Raw genomic sequence first — 20,215 nt, 5'->3', positions numbered from 1 at the left:
CTTGGTTACGCTTGCTCCACATGTATTTGGATGCTTGGCTGGGAGCAGGAGGGAGATGAGGGATGAAAGGGGCTTAGTACAGAGGGGGAGAACAGAAACGGGGAGAGATTAGAATGGAGAAGAAAGCAAAGGAAACTACTGAAGGTTAAAAATAAAAACAACAATTAGGCTGGGGGGGGTCACCAAGAATAGGCAGAACAATACAGCAGGGCCTTTGAAGAAAAAGAGGATAGACAGTGAAGCCTTCTATTAAAATTTAAATGGCTGGGTCTGAAGATAAATGAGGCGCCCGCAAAGAAACAATGAAAATAATAATAATAATAAAAAAAAAAAAAGGTGGAAGCCAGGAAGGAGGGAAATACTTAAAAGGAAAAAGAGGTTTTTACGGGTGTATGCAGTTGAACATGTCAGTAGAGATGCTCCATAGTTTAATGGAAAGTCCTGTCTCAAAACCTATCAGAACAGTGTATTAGTCAACACCCAGGGTAAGACCACAGCAGTCACCATGAATTTTAGAGGTAGAAAGCAGATGTAAGCCTCTCTTCCCTAAAGTAAAAAGGTTGAATCACAGGGACCTAATTGACCACAGCTTGAAATAAACAAAAAAAAAGCGGTAGGAGACTGGTGAAGGTGAAACTCAGCAAGCCAGTCATCACCCTTAGCCGCTGTTAGGCTGTGCATCCATCCCCCCCAGCTCCACGGCTGTGCTCAGGGTGAACGTGGTGACTTGGTCGGGGACGTGGTGGCGTCTTCCCCACTCCCAGCCTGTGTTTCCAGGGCGCAGACATCTCGCGGGCCATGGGAAAAGTGCTCCTGCATCAGACTTAACTGAAGCCGATCAGAGACCGTGCTCTCAATGCCCTCAACATGGTGGTGTGCCCCTCAGCAGCTCTGTGGGTAAAGGAGGAGTATCTGTCAGCCTCCTAGGAGTTTAATCTTCATGTTTTTCTCAAATAGTTTTTGGGCACTCTTAGGGGTTGAATTTTCATTGGTGGCATGAAAGGAATTGGCTTTTCAACTGCAACATGTGAGGTAGTGAGTTTTGCATTTGGTCTGTGTGTCTTTTCCACAGTCTTATTACCCCCCCTACTATGTGGTCACCCTTAAATTCCTTAAATTATCAAAGTAAACTGCATGGATTAATGTCTGCTGCAAAACTATTTCAACAGGCAAATATAAGAGGCTGCATTAGTTTAGCTGAAATCACTTTGCATGGATTTTTCTGGCAGAAACCAGTCCTTAATAGATCCAAAATGTCTGAGAATGATCGAGTGCTCAAATAAACTTGCAATGAATTTTAAGGGGAAATAGCTTTCTGTCTCTTTTATGTTCTTTTGTTTTGTTTTTTTTTTTTCAATGATGGCTAGAAGAATGAACATTTTTCTTAAACAAGGGTGTTCGTTTCTTTTCTTTTTTAAATCACTTCCCTGATTATTTATTTTGGGGGAGTAGTGTGCAGTGTTGATGTATAATTAATTTTGCTACGGAGTGATGGCATTTGGAAGAACCTGCCTAGAAGAGCTGTTTGGAGCCTCAGGTGTGAGCAGAGAGTCTTCTCGCATCTCTGCCAACGGGCCGCAGGTAGCAAGTTGTTCTCAAGGAAGTTTTCTGCCAAGTGTGCCTGTTAAAGAGGAACAAGCCAGGACTTACTAGCTGTAAGAGTCTGACTGAAGTTCCCTTCCTTTATCGATTTCCTCACTCTCCCTTCTGTGCTGTCATGATTCCACTAGTTCTTCAGTCACCCTTGAGTTTGCCAGGGCGCAGGAGACCTGAATACCTAATGTGCTCAAGCAAGGGTTTTGGGAAAAAAACAGAATAATTAAGGGAAAAAAAAAAGAAATCTTTCTTGCCATTTTAATGTAACAGAAAAAGGAACAGGCTAAAGCTCTTTTCTTCTTCCTTTTTTGAAGGTCGCATTTACAGGAATTTAACTGTGATCTGAAATACAATAGCCTTTAAAACTGTCCTGCTTTGTATGTTTAGGTTACAGGGAACAAAACACTGGTAGGCAATGAGGGAGAACATGTCCTAGCTGTGCCACAGAACAAGGTTTCTGAGTCTGCCTTTGGTGGGTTCTTTGAGTGGATGTGTGGGTCCCCTGTTTTAGACAGGATAGCGTGCCGATATCAGTGCTGTTTGGAGATTTCTTTTATAAAGAAGGAAGAATAAATGTGAGCAGGGGAACTAGTGAAGCTTGATTTCCTGTGGGTTTTGCTTCATGGTTGAATTCCCAGGTATCTAATAAAGTGCAATCACTGCTTTTCCTTGCTTGGGGTATCCCCATGGTTGTCTTCCAGGTGACTTCTTTGGTGTCCGAGGGTTGACCAAACGTTGCATTGTTCCCCACAAAGAACTAGTAATATGTGGTGGCTATCTCCTCTACTTCTCTGGCTGTTTCATGAAACCTGTGAAACTTATCCTGAGACTGCTGTCCATCTCTTGGTATTTGTTTGAGAGCTTTACCACTCTCAAAGTAATATCCATTTGCTAAAGTTAGGTGGGAGACAGGTGCACACACCTGCACTGTAATTGCATACTCTCATTTCGTTGGTGGGGACACCCGCTGTATCCTGCTCTTCTTTCAGCTGAGTCAGAAGGGTAATGCTTCTGCAGAGCATGCAGCTTGAACATCAAGCATCATCGCCTGGTACTGAGCTGTGCACGGGGACTGTGTTACAGCAAACTCTCAGTCCCCGCAGTGGTACTAAGAGGGGATCAGCCAGGCTCCCACACCAGCTCCTTTTGTGTGGCAGGAGAAAAGCTATTCAACAGGTTGTGGGTCCGTGCGTCTGCCCTGAGTTAAATAATCAATCTGCTCTGACTATTTGCCATTGGTGTGCTCTGCTTTTGGTAATGCGATGATCGCTCACATCGGCTGGTTGATCATAATTCTGCAGATCGACCCATCTTGATTTCCAGTTCTACTTGTTTGTAAAAAAGCCACTTGGATCATATAGTTGTAAGAGGTCTGTTCCCCCCACAGACGATACAGAGCAAGGGTGATGCAAGAATAAGTATCTTATCAGGAACACAATATATTCTTTATTTACATATCATAGCTCATCTGCATGAGGCTTTCATACTTTACAGGTGCTTCTGAGACAAGCCGTTACCTTTGTGCAGGAGAAGGTGGAACAGGCCCTGAGCAGATTCTGCCTGAGGTGCAAATCAGGCAGAGCTGGTGGTATTCCTGGATGTGAAACATAGGTGGCTGAAGCAGTACAGGAGAAAATATTTCCCGTTGTTGTCTACTCTGGAAGCCTAAGTATCTGTAAGAAGAGGTTAACCTGAGAATGCCTACCAGCCAGAGGCTGATACAAAAGGTAGAGATACAAGAAGATACTGTCCAAAGATACTGCAGTGCTGAGAAGCCCATCTTGAAGACTTCAGTCTTTCAGCAGTCTCAAAAGCACTGTCTTTGTGTCTTGCTCCCTTATTTTTCTTTCATAGGAGTCCAGGACGTTTAGAGATCCCCTCTCTTTGTAACAGCTGAGAAGAGCTTCCCTCTCCCTCCATCTGCTCTAGAGTCTTTTCAGGCTGATGTGAGTTGGTGTTATTTTCATTACACTGTGCTTTCCTCAATCTGCTGAGCAGACAGCAACCAGCAGAGTATCTGCTGCTGTTCCTGGACACGTCTCTCTTGGTGACTCAGCCAGTTAAACTCCATAGCCTACCTCTGCTGAGGGCATTCCTGAGAATCAGCAGTGCAAGTGAAATGCTTCATGATGGTCATTTTGCTTTTTACCTGCAGGGTAGTGAATAGCAGCTGGGAAGCTGGCAGCTTGCAGAGCCCTTTGCACTCGGACACCATGGTGAAACTGGGAAAACTGGAGCTGTCTGGAGACCTGGGGACAGCAGTGTGTCATCTGTGCTTGGCTCTCACTCAAAGGCTTCACCAGTAGAAGGCTGGAAGTGCTATAAATAAAATCCTGGATTCTGCTGGAGTCGGTGATATTGATCCTTCTCTGGAGACATCAGGGAAGCTTCCTATTTACTAGTTTATTTTGTGACTTATTTTCTTTACTGTTTTGAGTGGGGTTTTTAATGCACTACTTTGATACAGTGTGTGCCTTCAAGTTAATGATAGGTGCACCAAAAGCACCTTCTCATTATTTTAATAGGAGATTTATTTCCTGAATGCTTATTTTTAAATGCCCACTGACTCCTGCAGAGAATTTGGGGTATCCTGGAAAACTTGGAGCACTGTGCCCTAGAATAGCTACTTGTATTTTGCAAGACTCAGACCTTTCCCTTCTGACTGCAATCATCAGTGGTGTGCCTCTGTGCTGCTGACTCTGAGTGAGCCATCTTCCCTCGGGGCTGCTCGCCTCATGGGGGTCACTTGGTGAGCAAGACAAGCAACCAGTGGCTCTAAAGCTGGAGAAAGTGTTCTGCTCTTTCTGAAACGATGCTGCCATTCAGCATTTAGCATGTGTCATGGTGGTTTCTCTGTGGCTAACTGCTGTCAGCTCATTGAGCTTGTGTGGAACGCTCACTGCTGGGGAAGAGCGAAGTTTCCCCTGGATAATCGTTACACCCCTTCCACATAAGAAGGGTCTGCTATTCCAAAAGCATTTGGAATACAACTTGTATGGCAGGAATTATCTCTTAAGTCACTCCTTTCCACCTGTCTGTCTGGTTTAGGAGCTGCTGCCTTAGAGATAGTGAACAAAAGGCTTTCTTCACTCACGTTACCAGGGCAGTGCAGAACTTCATGATGGAGAGCTGTTGTTATTTCCACCAACTGATCCTTGTTCACAGCTCTTTCTGCTGCCTCGGCATGCTTTGTCATCTTCCTCATCTCCTTCAAACATAGCACAGTTTGGTGGGAAAAGTGATGTCCCCTTCTGTAGCTGCGTGTGGGGATGCTGCTCAAGCCTTGCAGGCAAAGCCCTTTTACAAGGAGAGCAACTTGATGGTGGTCATCTGTCATTGGGGTGATAACCAGAGAGGTTCACAGAAATCTGAGAGAAGGCGGAACGGGAGAAGGGGAGGAGGGAGGAAGGAAGAGCACTCTGTGCCTTGAAATGCCTAGATTGATGAATATAAAAATAAATACATTTATTAAAAGATTACAATACAAGGATGCCAAGTACTCTCATGCAGAAAGTCAACTGGTTGTGCGTCCCAGACTAGCTTTTCCAGATTTCTACACCTAGAGCAAGAGAACACCTCTTTGCAAAGTCTCAAAAGCCCTTCCGAGCACAGTATTTCAGCTCCCCGCTTCTTACCCTCTTTCCCCAAATCACTGCCACCTGATCTAGAAGCCCCTTGGAGCATGAAGAGCTTAATGAGGAGAGGTGACCATAGCCACATGCATATGAGGCAAAATTGCAGAAGTACAGTAGAAAAAAAAACTCTTCAAGAAGACAGATATGCAGAAGTGGAGGTTACCTGGTTTTATCTATAATAACGTGATCAGATGGCAGAAGTCTATCAGCTGTTTGGCTGAATTTGCGTTACTCGTCTTAATTCTGCTTTCTGCAGTCTAGTGCAGGAGGAGAGCAGCTGGTCCTCGTGGTTGGAGAACTTGGACTCCATCCTGCAAGAGCCAGACCATGCCTTTCATTCATCATGGGAGTGCCAGCTTCAGAATAATGGTTCTGAGCTGCCAAAACCCTGTTGGAGGAAAGTAGCTTGGAAATATCCTAAAAAACCAACATCTTTCATTCCAGCTCCCAGAAATCCCTCTAGCTCATGCTGACTTAGTGGCTCAGTAGATGATTGTTGTCTGGTGAAGATGTATGTTTATATAACATGTTACGAACAATTACCATGCTTTAAACAGGACTGATAATGAAAAGATTTCTGCAGTCTTAGTTTGTATGGGGGATTTTTTTGTTCTTAGATTTCAAAACTTTTTCTCATCTACTTATTAGCCACCCTATGTCTCTCAGTAATCTGCTTGAGAAGATGATGTGATTCTGGTCCCTCCTTTCCTGTCTTGTACCAGTGTTTTCACTTTGTCTTCCACTGGGAACCTAAGACACAGACCTGGGCTGAACAGAAATTTGGGCTGTAATAGAGAATAAAGCCTAATTCTGTGCTTCCTTTGGTGCTTTGTTTGCAAGGGCTGAAATTCTCCCTTCTTGTGTGTTGAGCAGGGATGTGGGTTTTGGAGGGGATGGACTCAGATTCTTGGTTTGGGAGCTTTTAGAATCCTTAGTTTAAAAACTGCTGCTCACAAAAATCATCTCCCAAGTATGTCTTGGTCTCTGTCATCTTGCCGCAGAGGCAAAACCAAATCGTTGCTGCTGATTTTAAGGACTGGCTGACCAGAAGTAGTCGTTGGAAGCTCTGGTCCTGGGCTTTGCAGCTTTCGGGACAGGTCAGGTCCCCAAAGGCAGTTGGGAGAAAGGCACTTGCAAGGTCTCAAAACCTTCGTTATTACATAAATGAAGGAAAAACAGCTCCTGCGTGCACACTTTGACCTCCTCTGTAATCTCTGCCGAGCTCTTGAGGCAGAGGCACTAATCTCTGAAAGCAGCTCTTGCACTCTTATCTTCATTGTTGCTCCTGGTCTTACTTGCATAGTTACAGTGTAGGAGAATCCTCCTTGAAAATTAATTTTTGAGAAGGGTGGCTCACCTGACTATAAAGCACCACAAACATTATTATAGTCCAAGAGGAATATGGCCTGAGATGTGTTTTGGTTGTTTTGAAACAATACTACACAACTTTGCCCGTTCAATTGTTTGTGTTGCCTGCCTTCTTAAGCGTGATAGGTTGAATGAAAAAAGGCTTTTTAAAAATTGCAGAAAAGAGAATTTTCCAAGCTTCCCATTTCTGTAATTTCTTAACTGCAGCTTTAGAGGTGTAAAACAGTAAGACAGCTTTGCATGCACAGCTTCAGAGGAACCCAGGATGCATCAGCTCCTTGGCTCCGTGTTTGATGGGTTGGGTTTTTTTTTGCTTTTCCCTGCCTGTCCCGCAAGCTCCAGGAGGCTGTGCCTTAGCAGGTTGCCCTGTGCCGATTTAAGCCACAGCAAATTCCCCTGTCCCTGCTCTTAGCTCGCAAGTGCTGTTAAGTAAAACGCATCAGCTCAACCCTCAGTGGAAGAGGTATGTGCTGAGGTGCTCCGCCCTCATGTTTGCAGTGGCTTAGGCTTGTCTTAAGCTGCGGTGGTTCACTGGTGGCACTCGGGATCAGCAGGAGAGCTAAAGCCTCACAAAGGTGAGATAGTAGAAGAGGGAGGGAGACAGAGGAGGGATTTGTGAGCTGACTCACCTTGGCTTGCTGCCGGAGGTTATTGCCTCTGCAGGTGGGCGGTTGGTGTGGTGCATGGTGGTCTGCAGCCCACTTCGGCACTCCCCAGATGAGATGCTGCCCCCAGGCTCTGTTTTGGAGGGGGTAGGTGGGATGCTTGGTGGTTGCTGGGCTGGGCTGGCAGCCTGTCCAGGTGTCACTGAGCAATGAAGCCGGGGCACGGGGAGCTCCCATGGCCGGGGACACGCTGGGCAGAGGCCAGCGTGTGAGCATCACCCATGACAGAGCTGCAGGAGCAGGGCAGTGCCACCGCATGCCTGAATCTTACCAGGGTCTGCCTGGGGTGCCGGCCTGCTGAATGGGGTGTGCTGTGACCACAGAGCCCAAATACAGACCCCACCGAGGAACCGTGTCTTGTCAGGTGTTGGGTAGCAGAGCAGGGACATCCAGGCTGTCACGAAGCACAAGTTTTCCTATTGTAGGGAAAGGAAAGCCCCTGCCCCTTTGGATGTCATCTCTGCCAGCCCCTCGTGCCCTTTTTTACTTGCAGGCTGGTTTACACACTCCTCCTCACAGAGAGCATCTGCTGCGCAGACCAAGATCGCGAAAAGGCACGTGCGTGTGTGAGGGAGTAAAGGTTTTCCTCCCTGGTGTGGCTGAGAGGTGGAGGCAGGCCCGAGGCTCTGCCCCTGCCACACACTCAGCTCTCCCTGCTCTTTGGGCACCTCTGTGTCCCCAGCGTCCCTGCCCTTCGGACCGCCCGTCATCAGGGATCACTCCACCAATGCTCTGGCTAATTTTTGCTTAATGAACAAATGATCTTTCTCCCTTCTGGGTGCTGCCTTGTCCTTTTACTACGTCTTTCTGGTTTCTCCTCTTTTTTTTTTTTAATTTTTTTTTCTTTTAATGAGGTCACTTGAATTTCTCCACCTAAATTAGCTGTCCTAATAACGAGATGCTCCTTGGGGTGCTTTGGGACGGGGTGGGAGCAGAGGAGCTTGTTAGCAGGAGCCTGCTTTCCCCTGCTCCCCAAAGCGGCATTAGCTGAGGACAGAAGGGCAATGGGGCACAGCGGAACAGGGGCAGTGGGTCTGAATGTGCTCCCCGCACCTGCCACCCTGCATCCGAAGCAGTTGAGGGAAGGGGACCAGCAATTTTTGAAGAGCAGTGTGCTGAACTGCACTGTGCTGGCGGGGCTGGAGCCTCAGGGTGAAGCCCAGGGGGAAAGGGGAGGGCGGGTGTCCTCGCTCCAGGAGCTGAAGCACTCGGAAGCAGCTGGGAAAGCGGTAGCTCTCCTGGGTCCCTCAAGGACGAGCTGTATCTGGGGCTGAGCACGCCCGTTCCCCTTGCACTCCTGCTCTGGGCCCACAGGGAAGGAGCTGCTGGTGGGGCCGTGGGGGCAGCTGCTGCCAACCCTTGCGGGTTCGCGTGGGGCTTGGGGAGCTGCGGGAGAGCGTCGCTGCCCCGGGTGGGTGCGCTGGCTGGCGACCACACCATCCGGCTTCGGGGGTCCCGTGCAACTCGGGTGCGCGGCTTCGGCCGGGGAGCTCTCCTCGCGAGGTGCCTCGTGGAGCCGGAGCAGGTTGGGCGATGGGATCCTCAGGCGCTGCCGGGGGGAGCGCGGTGACGGCCCCCCACGGGCGTGCGGGGCCGGCTGGGCACGCGACTAATGGAGCCTGCAGTAAGCAAGGAGAAATTCGGGCCCTGAGTCAGAAAGATGACCTGATTTCCAATTTTTGCATCTTCTGGCTGATTCTCTTTTCCCCTTTCTTCTTCTACGTTAGCTACTTTTGTTTTTTTTTTTTCATGAGACCTTTCTCACTGGCTGCTTGAACTCACCCAGTTGCTTTGGGAGATGCGTTTCTATCAGCGTAATCATTCCAGCCAGTCATTAATGTACCAACAAGGATACTATTGTAATCAGAGGATTTATTACTACTGCTGTGAAACAACTGCCATGTGGTCTTAACTCTTCGGCTCCCCTTTTGCCTTCTGCCGGCAGCTGAATCAGTAGCAAACTTCTCTTTTAAAAAGCTGCAAGTGTGCAAATTGGGGACGTGTTATTTTATTTTATTATTTTATTTTTTTTTATTTTCCTGCTCTTACCACAGAATGCTGCAGTGATACAATTGTAAGTGATGTCAGTGCTTCACCGTGCATTTCTTGATTGTGCAGCAACTGAAAGTGACTTTGTGGTTCAAATTCTCATTTAAAATAAGGCTTAAATATTTGCATGAGGATTGAAAGTATATTCTGACTGCTTTGATTTAGACCACAGTGCACGTTCTGCTCACCCCTTCAGGAGCTTGAAGTGAATTCACTGACCAATTCAGACAAGTGTATGACTTCTTTTTTAATTTAGTTAAACAATTAGTAATCTTTTAGCTGCCTTTTATTTAAACCTGTCTTTAACCATCCTTATTTCTCAGTGCAGGTGGGGCTTTACTGAAGGAAAGTAGTCACCAAACCAACCAGATTATTAACACTTGCTTTATGTCTTCCCTGTGATACCAGGAGCCTGTTGCTATACACTGGTAGGCAAGGAGGAGAAGAGGGAAAGTTTTCCAGACACCCCACACCCTCAGTCACAGTGAAAGTACATCTTGGGGTGGTAGATTTGCCTTCTCAAATTCTGATCTCAGGTAGGACCTTGGGTGGTGTGGGACAGCAGGAAAAAAGCTTTTTTCTGCCTGCCCCAAACCACCTGCGAGTTTCTAGTCAGGACTTAAAATAAGGCAAGCAAAGAACACTACCAACAGCATGATCTGCTCAGTTTTGTCCACTTGCAAAGGTGACATCGAAGGGTCTTCTTCAGTTTTGCAGCATAACACAGCATGTATTTTCCTCTGTGCTGAAGGCATTACACGAGCTTTTGATTGACGAGGAAGAGCAGTGTCTGGTGTGCTGCATCAGGTACAGATCGGCACGTACAGCTAATTGCCAGGCATGAGGTCTTGAGAGGATTACATTGCTAATCTAGATATCTTTCCTGCCTTATCACCCCCCTCTTCCTCCTGCCACACGCACGCACACGTATTTGGATCCTGTAAGGAATGGAAATCAGTAGTGGTGTGGAGGAGGGATATAAGGTACTTGGCTCCCTGAGAGCTAGCGGTGTCTGGGAGAGGACAGGTCCCTTCCAGCTGTTTTTGTGGCATCGGGGTGGCTCTGGTGGGAGACCCCTCCTTCCCTGGGATGGCACGGTTGGCTGCAGGAGGGTTAGCAGTTAGCAGAGGGTAATGAAACGCTGCGTCCCTGCACCTCGCACTCCCACCTGCGCAGCCCTTTGCAGGGCTGTTCCGTGCCTGCCAGTCCTCACCCTTAGGCTGGTGGTACTGGCATTGCAGTTCCTCTTGAGCAGCTTGTTTCTGTCTTGCACGCACAACCAGAGGGGTTGGGGAAGGAGGTTTGTGGCACTGAGCTGGGATCCCTGCAGGGCAACAAGATGTCGCGGGGCAGATGGAAACATAACTCTTGCACTAATTCCCTGCAAAATCCAGAATTCTCAGCCAGAAGCAGCTCTGTAGGAGTAGGGAGTACATGTATTTGTTTTTCCTAAATATTTCACACTTGACATTTGGCAAGCTTAGCTCTGTCCAGGTAGTACGAAGTGGGCAGCTGGGGACAGAGAGTGGCACCATAGGGTGCCTCTAAAGTGTATCAGTGGGTAAAAGCTATAATGAAGTCCAAGGGAAGAAGAGACTGGTGAGTTTTGCTTGTCCTGGAGTGGCCTTGAGAGTGTCCCGCTGTGCTGGGTAGCCTGTGTAAGTTGTTTTACTACTGAAGAGCCTCCAGTGTAAGGCTGCCATGGTGCTAAGTGATTTTCACAGCGTTGTTTTACCAGCTAAAGCTTGGGAGCTTCTGGCTCTCAGCCTGATGCTGTTCCTGCATTGCTTAACAAGGAAACTGCATCTCAGGCAAGTTTGCTGCCTCGCCTGGGAGTAGGTGAAATGTTGGTAGCTCTCTGGTTTGTGTCCAGAGCATAAAAGTTTTGATAGGCTACCCCGGGAAGTCATTGGGGTTTTGGACACCCGAGGATGAACCAGAGTCAGCCTGAGGAAAAGGGAGATGCCTGGGTCATCTTTGTCTGCATGGACAGATTTCGGCATGGTGCCGGGTGCTGCTGGAAATGGACCTGGCCCTGGGGCTCAGAGGAAAGCGTGTTGAGGTGTGCACCAAGTCCAGACCCAGGAACTCCAGACTCTGCTCCTCACTTGTTTTCTGGGAGACTGTAAGCCAGTTCCCTGTCCTAAAGTTAGCCTTAATTAGTTCGCCAAGTGCTCATTGATTACGCGTTACTGAGATGTGTGCATTTGGGGTGGGCTGACTGGAGCTGTGTGCGCAGGCCTCCTGAGGAGGGATGCCCTTGGGTACCACCCTGATGGAAGGGGGGCATCTCCAGGCACTCCTCTTCCTCCTCCCAGCAGCAGCACCCTGGGACTCTCCCTGGCTGGGTCCCTGACACCCTCTAGTGGCAATATTTACATTTAATATTTCAGGAGCTTTCACAACTCGGCAGGGGGTTGTGAGCACCCTGTGCTTAGCAGCCCACCACCACCGAGTTCCTGTCCCCGTGCCCTCTGCAGTGACCTGGAACTTGGGGACTAATTGGAAATGCCGTATTTCTTGTTCATTTTATGGTTCTGTGAGCTCAGTGCAGTTGGCTGCGGCCAGGCTCGGCAGACTGGCTCAGGGATGGTGGGGTAGCACAGTGGGTTTGCTCCCAGGAAGTGCTTTTCAGCCGCTCATCTGCCTTTCCAGCCACTTGCTGCCAAACCTAACCTTCATGCTGGAGAGAGGGGAGCTCTGCAGACACCTCCGGGGGGTCGTGGCGGCTGCAGGGGTGGACTTGTGTTGAGGGGCCAAGGAGGAAGCAAGGCTGGACGCTGGGGGAAGTGCAAGGCAGGTGTCCTGGTTTTGGCTGGGATAGAGTTAATTTTTCTTCTTAGTAGCTAGAATAGTGCTGTGCTTTGGATTCAGTACGGGGTTTGATATGAGAAGAATGCTGATAATACACTGACATTTTCGGTTGTTGCTGAGAGATCAAGGACTCTCCAGCTGCCCATGTCCTGCCCGTTCACAGGTGCACAAGAAGCTGGGAGGGAACACGACCAGAACACCAGACCCAAACTGGCCAATGAAATATTCCATATCGTGTAACATCATGCTCAGTGTATAAAGGAGGGGCAGCTGGAAAGGAAGGGGTTCTCTCCTACTTCTGGGATTGTGATCATGGGTTCTTGGTGTTTTGGGATTGCTAGCTGGGAATAGGCTGGGTATCAGTCAGCGGGTACTGAGCAGTTGCATTGTGCATTACCTGTTTGTACTTTCTATTACTGTTACTGGTTTATTTTATTACAATTATTAAACTGTTTTTATCTCAACCTAGGAGTCTCCCTTTACCCCTCCAATTCCCTCCCCCACCCCCTGGGCGGAGGGAAGGTGAGCGAGCGGCTGCATGGTGTTTGGCTACCAGCCAGGTTCAAACCACGGCAGAAGGCTGCCTGGATGGCACGTTGAAAAGAAGGGAGAAACAGTCAGGAGCTGGGTGAGAAAGAGCGGGCAGGAGGACCTGTCCTGCAGCATCCCTCTTGGCTCTGATTCAGGTGTGGCCCCACTCCCTATCACACGGCGATGACTCTCATCTAAGCTTACCCTTGCTTTCAAGCAGAGCTCAGCTTGCAGAGTGCCCGCGGAAACGCTGGTGCTTCCCGCGGCAGGCGGCTGCAGGATGAGTGCCGGCAGCTTGGCGACGTGAGGGCTGGCAGTGGAGCCAAGGCTCCTGGGTGAACACCATGGAAAGAGCTACTCGTGTCCTGATATGCAAACTGATGTCTTTGAAGCCTGAGCAGGGCAACTGGCTTGGGTGGAACTTCTCTTCTGATAACGCGCCTCCCCACGTGCGGTGTCGTGCCCTGGTGAGCGCCTTCATGGTGTTCCCTGCTTGCTTTTCTCTCTGTGACTTCCAGGCCTGATCTGCTCCAGCCTCATGGGCTAAGCTGTGCCTGTAGCCCTCTTGTCAGTGCAGGCCAGGGGGGTCTGTGCCTTGGGGTGGTGTGTGAGCCCCAGCAGACCTGCGGCCCTGCTGTGGGAGTCCCCGGTGCTCCGCAGCACTCAGAACGAAATGCTCGTTGGGCTTCTGAAATGAGCTGTGACTTGCTGACATGTTTGGCTGCCCCTTGAGAACAGCATTTTCCCCTTTCTCCTACCCACTTCCCCCCTCCACAAACTTGGTACCCGGGGTGTATCTTGCTTTGTAGCTAAAAATGTCGTTTGTGCATCGCTGGCCAAGCGCGAGAGCGGTGGTGCAAAGCAGAGAGCCTTCCCGCTGGCCTGCCCAGTTCAGGGCTCTTGCCTGTCCCTCCCAACATCTGATCCTTCAGAAACCGGGCTTTCATTTAGCAAGTGGGTCTCTAGTCCTCCTGGTTAGGGAGGTGACACCAACCGAATGTCAACCATGCCAGGCTGATGTAAGACAGTGGCCTCAAGGCTGTGTGCGACTCAAAAGGTCTTACTGATTCCTCTAACGGGAGGACCTTGGTTGGCTTTTTTACCCAAATGAGCAGGAGGAATGAATGCAGCAAGCCATGTCAGGTGTTAACCACAATTAAATTACAGCCTTTAACAGCACGCCACCGCCTCCTGATTTTTCTCCAGGAATGCATTTTGCAGTAGCTTACCCACGTGGTAAAAGATGCTAACCCTCCAGCCAGGTTATGACCTGGAAATACAAAGTCACGGTTCCAGCTAGCGAAACGGTGCCTCTGCCAGCCTCTAACCTGCTCGGGGAACGGCGTGGCAAGCGCTTGCTCGGGGCCCAGCGGTGGGACAGGCTTCCCAGCATGACTCCCAGGGAGCGGGCAGGCGCCTGGGGCACGCAGGGCACAGCCTTGCCCATAGCCAGCAGTGGCTGTGCTGCTGAGCAGGGCGAGGGGGGCACGCAGGCACTCAGTGGAGTAACCCGGGCTCTCAGACTGGGGGGAAGGAGGACGGGCACACTTGCTTCATGGATAGCTGCTTTCACACCATAAGTGGTTGTGGAGAGGCTGGTGTAGCAGGGAGCTCTGCCTTTGAAGCTACTCAGCAGGAAAGTAACTCCAGCAAGATGATGATCAGGTTTAATTTATTTAAATAACATAAGAAAAGCTGTAAGAGCACGTGGCTGGAGGGCAAAAAGAAAGGAGCTGTGTGGCTCTGGAAATTATTCAGAAAGGTTTGAAATGAGAAATTTAAATCTCATCATACAGGCAGCGTGAACCAGCAAGGTTAGCTGCCGCTGTCACCACTGGTTTGGGAGCCAGGGGGAGGTGAAGGAGGGGGAAAGGCGAAGTGAGGGGGGGCTGCAGGCCATGGTCTGCCAGAGTTTGTTGCTGGTGAGCAAGGGATGGGAGCCCCGGTGAGAGAGATGAGGGGAAGGGAGGGAGGAGGAGACGTGGCTGCAGGGAAGGAGGGCAATGGTCTGCGATAAATGTCCTTACCACGTACTTTCCCTGTAAGGGACAGTAAATTCCCTGGGTAGTGAACACGTGGTAAAAGTGAATGCCCTGATCTGGGCTGGACACTGGCAGATTTCCCTTTCACTTACTCCCATCTCGTGGCTTTTTTTCTTTCCTCTCTTCTGCTTTGACTTTTCTGACAGAAATAATGCCAGCAGTTGTCTTCAGTGCAGCTCATTGCTTTCTGTAGCTGTGCCTGAACAAAACAGATGCAGCTCTCGGCAGCTCAGCTAATTTTGTCAAACCTTCCAGTGCTGTCAATGAAACTGAACTGAGATATGTTAATTATATTCCACCAGTACACGCTGAAACCATGGGCATTAACAGGCTCACTGGCGCTGCCTTGTCTGCGGAGCTGGGGAGAAGGTTTGCATTCTTCTTTCCATGTGATTATTTCTTGAGATAGCAAAGCCTAGAAAGGCTTCTTTTTTAAAAAGTCTATCTTCCCATGGTAGTTTCTTGCTAAAATTAAGATGCTTGCTAAAATGAAACAAGGTTGGGGGGTCTGCATATTTTTTTTTCATCCTGATTTTAGCGTCTGTACTTCCTTTCCTCTGGTTAATCAACCGGAAAAGCAGCCAGCAGTTTTATTACCAAGTGCCTTGTTGTGGCTGTGTTCTGGGAGCAGGCACTGGGCATGTTGCAATTGCATTGCTGCCCTCAGAGGAGCCACTTCCCTCCAAATGCAGAAACCCCTTTCTTTGGCCTGAGGGGGTCATTAAAACGCGAAAGGATATAAACAAAGGAGAAGGGAATTGAATCTCTTGATTTTTTTATGAGGGAAGATTAAAGGAACTAAATATGTTTAGCTTGGCCCCAGTGGAGACTGAGGGGCGAAGACCATGGTGCAGGGCTATAAGGAATGCCTGAAGGATGTGGGCAGGAGGGGAGTCATGAACATGCTGGGGGGCACACGATGAAGGGGAGGCTGCCTGTGACAAAATGCCTTGATGTAAAGAGGATGTATTAAGCTGTGCTGCTCTGCAGCGTGATGGAAAACCCTGTGCAATAGTCACTGGGGCCATTGAGCAGGAATTTAAGTACACCACTGTAGTATGTCCTGCAGGTCACAGTCTTTCGCAGCCAAGGGCTCTGGGGATGGTTCTCCTCTTTTTAGGGGCTAGATGTGAGCTAACAGGGCGTCGCTAATACTTAAAGATTAATTACAACCGTAAAAAGAAACCTTTCCCTTGGCTCTCCTTTCATGGGTCTGAGCTTTAGACTCATCATTTCAGCGTTGCTAACTCTCGGGCTCTGTTTCCCCATCCCCTTTTCTGCAGTGATCCCCGACTCGCTGCGAGTGACGGCAGTCCCGCAGACGCTGAACAAAGTGGAGCGCGACTCCCTGGAGCTGAAGTGCGAGGTGTCCAAGAGCACAGCCCAGCACAGCCACGTCTCCATCGCCTGGTACCGGCAGCGAGGCAGCGAGGCACCCGTGGAGGTCATCTCCCTCAGCCGCGACTTCGTCCTGCGGTCTGGCAGCGCCTACGCCCAGCGGCAAGCCACGGGGGACGTTCGCTTGGACAAAGTTGGGGAGACCACCTCAAAGCTCACCATCTACAACCTTCACCCATCGGATCAGGGCGAGTTTTACTGTGAGGCTGCGGAGTGGATCCAGGACCCGGACAAGTCTTGGTATGCCATGACGCGCAAGCGTTCCCAGGGTGCCATCGTCAACGTGCAAGCCACCGGTCAGTGTCTCCTCTGCCTTTTCTCGCTCAGCTGGGCAGTGGGAGGAGGTGGAAGATGGGACTGTGCCTTGTTAGGTGGCTGGGGCTTGGTTCCCTTCTTTGCCGTGTGCTCCACTGGTGAGGCTGCTGGCAGGGTGAAGCAGGGCCCAAGAGCTGCCTGCGGGCAGGGCAAATGTCAGCAACCAGGGGACACCAGAGCAGCAAGGGTGGTAGGCCCTGACTCCTGACACGGCCAGCCATCTGGGGCTGACACAGGAGCTAAAACATACATCTTAAACACTTGGTGCCAGCACAGGCAATAAGAATTTTGGAAGGTGAGGAGGTAAAAATGACACAGCAGGAAATGAAAACAAAACTTTCAGCAAGCACTTCTGTATTGCACAAAGTCCATTTGCAAGTCAAAATCGCTCTCCCAGCCCACAGCAGCACAGGTTCCTGCTAAGGATCTGAAGACCCAGCTGAGCTCTTTCTTTCCCTCTGATATCCCCAAAGGCCTTGCCTGTTGACCCTGGCTGAGCAGGGTATGAGTACAACTAGGCTCCAAGTCACATCCCAGAGTGCCACTGGATGCTGATGTTGCAGCAGAGCTGCTCCCAGGAGTAACGGCTGGAGGAGAGGGTCATGACTGGGGAAGGCTCGCAGCTCTTGCATGCTGGGCAGCAAGCTGCCTCTCCAGCAGCATGGCTGATCTGGGCTCTCACAGCAAAGGCAAGTCCCTAACCCCTCCACCTGTGGATGTATGTGTCCGAGGGATGCTGGCTGTGCAGGGACTAGCAAGTTGTAAATCCCTCACATGAGGTGTGCTGGCTCTTCTGATGGGCTTTGCCATGCTGACATGAGTTGGTCTGTCTCTCCCCAGATAAGGAGTTCAGTGTCCGGCTGGAGACAGAGAAACGGACGTATATCGTGGGTGAGCCCGTGGAGTTTCGGTGCATCCTGGAGGCGCAGAATGTCCCTGACCGCTACTTCTCCATCTCCTGGGCCTTCAACAGCTCCCTTATCGCCAGCCTGGGACCCAATGCCGTGCCGATGCTCAACAACGAGTTTGCCCAGCGCGAGGCCCTGGGCCAGCTCAAGGTAGCCAAAGAAAGCGACAACGTTTTTGTGCTGAAGATCTACCGCCTCCGTCTTGAGGACAGCGGCAAGTACAACTGCCGGGTGACTGAGCGGGAAAAGACCGTGACAGGGGACTTCATTGACAAGGAGAGCAAGCGGCCAAAGAACATCCCCATCACCGTCCTGCCCCTCAGTAAGTAGAGACTTGCCCATCCCATCATGGGGCCATTGCTCTGCTGGGCAGCTAGCTGGTGAGGCCGTGATGTGCCCAGACTTCAGCAGTGGGGAAGAGGCTGGATAAGAGTTTGCATGCTGTGTAGGCTTGAAATCCCAACTGGCAATGTTGGGGGCTTTTTTGATGGGAAGGGGATGATAGAGAAGGAGGGATATGTGTCAGGTTCATAGGTGGGGAAACATGCCCCAGCCTTGGTAATGGCCTCAAGCTGGCTGTTTTGGCCTTGAGCTGAAGGTGCATGATAGCCTCCTACTTGCCGCTCACACCTCTCTCCTTGCCTTGCTCTGCAAGGAGCTGGGTGCTCTAAAATACTTGGCAGGCGTAACGGGGAGAGTGACTTGGCCTTGGTTTATCCTAAGAGCTGCTAGGTTCCTGCAGGCTGTTTAGTGGCTGTTGTTCAGCTGCCTTGCAAGACAGCTGTACTGGGAGAAACTAGGGTTCATGTGCTCCTCAAGCCCTGGTGTGCTCTTCAGCATGGAGCTCTGTCGTGGTCACTGTGTGTCTGCCAACCCTGGTGAAAACAACCCTGCCAACGGCTTGCCTGAATGCCTTTTATGTTTGTCAGACGAACTTGATAAATACAGAAATAGCAGGGTTAGAGGAGAGGGTCCACTGACTCATTCCTTGATTTGCTCTCTGAAACTCAGGTTGCTGTGGCATGATGAACCACGCGTGTGTTGCCCAGGCTACCTTGGCAGTGGGCTCCGGCCAAGCAGAGGGTAGCTGCAGAAGGATTTCGCACAGTGTTTGTCTCCTGTCTCTTAGGTTTGTAGGGAAATGCAGCCTTTTCCTCTAGCTTTATTTTCCGTCCTCATTTCTCCAAAATAAATTCTATTTCTTTTCTCTCCTACCAATATTTGGTCTCATTTGTTTGGCTTTGAAAATTACTCTAGCTAGAAATCTTGCACTGGACAAATGTCTAAAATGTAGTACTTCAAGGCACAGCCACCTTTCAGACAGATTTCATTCTTGCCATTTGATAATTCACCAGCTCTAGGAACAGATGTGATGATTTTTCAAGGGTGCTAAGTGTCTATAACTCCAACGGAAGACAGCAAGAGTAATCAGCACTCAGTATCTCTGAAAAACCAGCCATAAAGCCTTACGACTCTGGAAAGCTATTTTTTGATGTTACCAAACATTGATAGCTACCTCTAGTGTCACTAGTGATGGGAGTTTGGGAGAGCCAAAAGGTGTTGTAGGAATGGACGTGGCAAGATGGTGATCAGGATGACATGAATTGAAAAGCCCGGGGGGCTGGAAGCATTTTTTGGCAGAGCCGCTTGCATGCAGTGCGTGTTGTAGCAACACAGATTCCAAGTTTTGCTGAGATCCCATCCCGGACCCGCAACCAGAAGACGCGGCAATGTCTCATGAGCCGTAGGCAGAGAGATTTCTCCCAGCTTTGGCCTACACCTGCTTTGAGTGTACAAGTCACCAGGAGCAGCTCGCTGCCCACAAGCTGTTTTTGGATGTGGTCACGCATGAGGTTAAGACATGCCTGGACCCAAACGCGTGGGCAGTTTCCTGCACCTTGGTAGAAAGCCTCTCTGGCCGGCAGCGTCCTTCTTGCAGACCGAGAAGTGGCGAGTGTGTATCATCTCCCCTGTGTGTATGCGTTTCTCTCCTTAGAGACCAGCATCTCCTTGGAGATTATCAACAACGCCAGCAATGTCTTGGAGGGGGAGAGCCTGCGCTTTGGCTGCAACGTGCGCTCAGGCTTTGGGCCCCAAAGCCAATTCTCCGTCACCTGGCAGCTGGTGGACAAGCTGAACCGGCGCAGCGAAATCGTGCGTCTGGATCGGGAGGGCACCCTGCAGCCGGGCCCCTCGTACGCCGAGCGCAGCAGCTACGGGGGCATCCAGGCGGAGCAGGTCCGGCCCGGCTCCTTCACCCTGGAGGTCTTCAACAGCGTCAAGGCGGACGAGGGCCACTACGAGTGCCGGGTGGCCGAGTGGACGCGGACGCTGGATGGGGAGTGGCAGATGGTTGGGGAGCGGCACGCGGGCACCCCGGTGTCCATCACTGCTCTGGGTGAGTACTTGAGGCGCGGGGGGCCGTGGGGCCGTGCTCCCTGTGTGCCCGGCCCCCCCCCCCCAGGAGGTCACCTGCAAATAACTGGGGCGCTCTGACCGTTGCTTGGCAGCAAAATGGAGGCACTCGGCAGCCTGCCCGCAGCTCTCGGTAGGTTGGTGCAAAACACCTGCGCCGCCCCGTTGTGTGGGGGGGGCAAAGTCTGAGGGGTGGCTGTGGCAGGGGCAAAGCAAGGGCTGGCTAAGGAAAGGGGCAGTGCTTCTGGCGTCCTTCTGAGGAGAGAGGCTGCCAGTCCCATGACGTGTGCCCCCCGGCAGCGGAGCCAGGCTGTGGGCAGTGCGGTGGTGGTGCTCCGCTGGCAGCCTGTGGGCATCAAAGCCTGCCCTGGGTAAACCTTACCTCTGCTTGCCGGACCAAGAGAGCAAAACGCTGGGCGTTCTGGTTGGCCCAGCCACTAGAAATGGTGAGCGTCTCTGACAGCATCAGAAGCCTGCAG

At 50.5% G+C, this 20,215-nt stretch overlaps 1 protein-coding gene across 2 annotated transcripts in view; it reads left to right on the top strand.

Annotated features, from left to right (window-relative positions):
* IGSF3 (immunoglobulin superfamily member 3) overlaps positions 1 to 20,215 on the top strand; it is a 99,097-nt gene that overhangs the window by 47,087 nt on the left and 31,795 nt on the right. The window contains exons 3-5 of one of the 2 annotated variants that reach the window (XM_042788605.1): positions 15,984 to 16,394; positions 17,254 to 17,643; positions 19,318 to 19,719. In XM_042788605.1, the coding sequence (XP_042644539.1) occupies positions 15,984 to 16,394; positions 17,254 to 17,643; positions 19,318 to 19,719 (1,203 nt within the window). The remainder of the gene's footprint in view (positions 1 to 15,983; positions 16,395 to 17,253; positions 17,644 to 19,317; positions 19,720 to 20,215) is intronic. The other variant, XM_042788606.1, reaches the window with a different exon arrangement.

This window comes from Tyto alba, unplaced genomic scaffold, assembly GCF_018691265.1.
Source record: "Tyto alba isolate M040663 unplaced genomic scaffold, T.alba_DEE_v4.0 Super-Scaffold_14, whole genome shotgun sequence".
Classification (NCBI taxonomy): domain Eukaryota; kingdom Metazoa; phylum Chordata; class Aves; order Strigiformes; family Tytonidae; genus Tyto; species Tyto alba.
The sequence above is the reverse complement of the archived record's forward strand: the minus strand, read 5'-3'. Positions and strand labels throughout refer to the sequence as shown.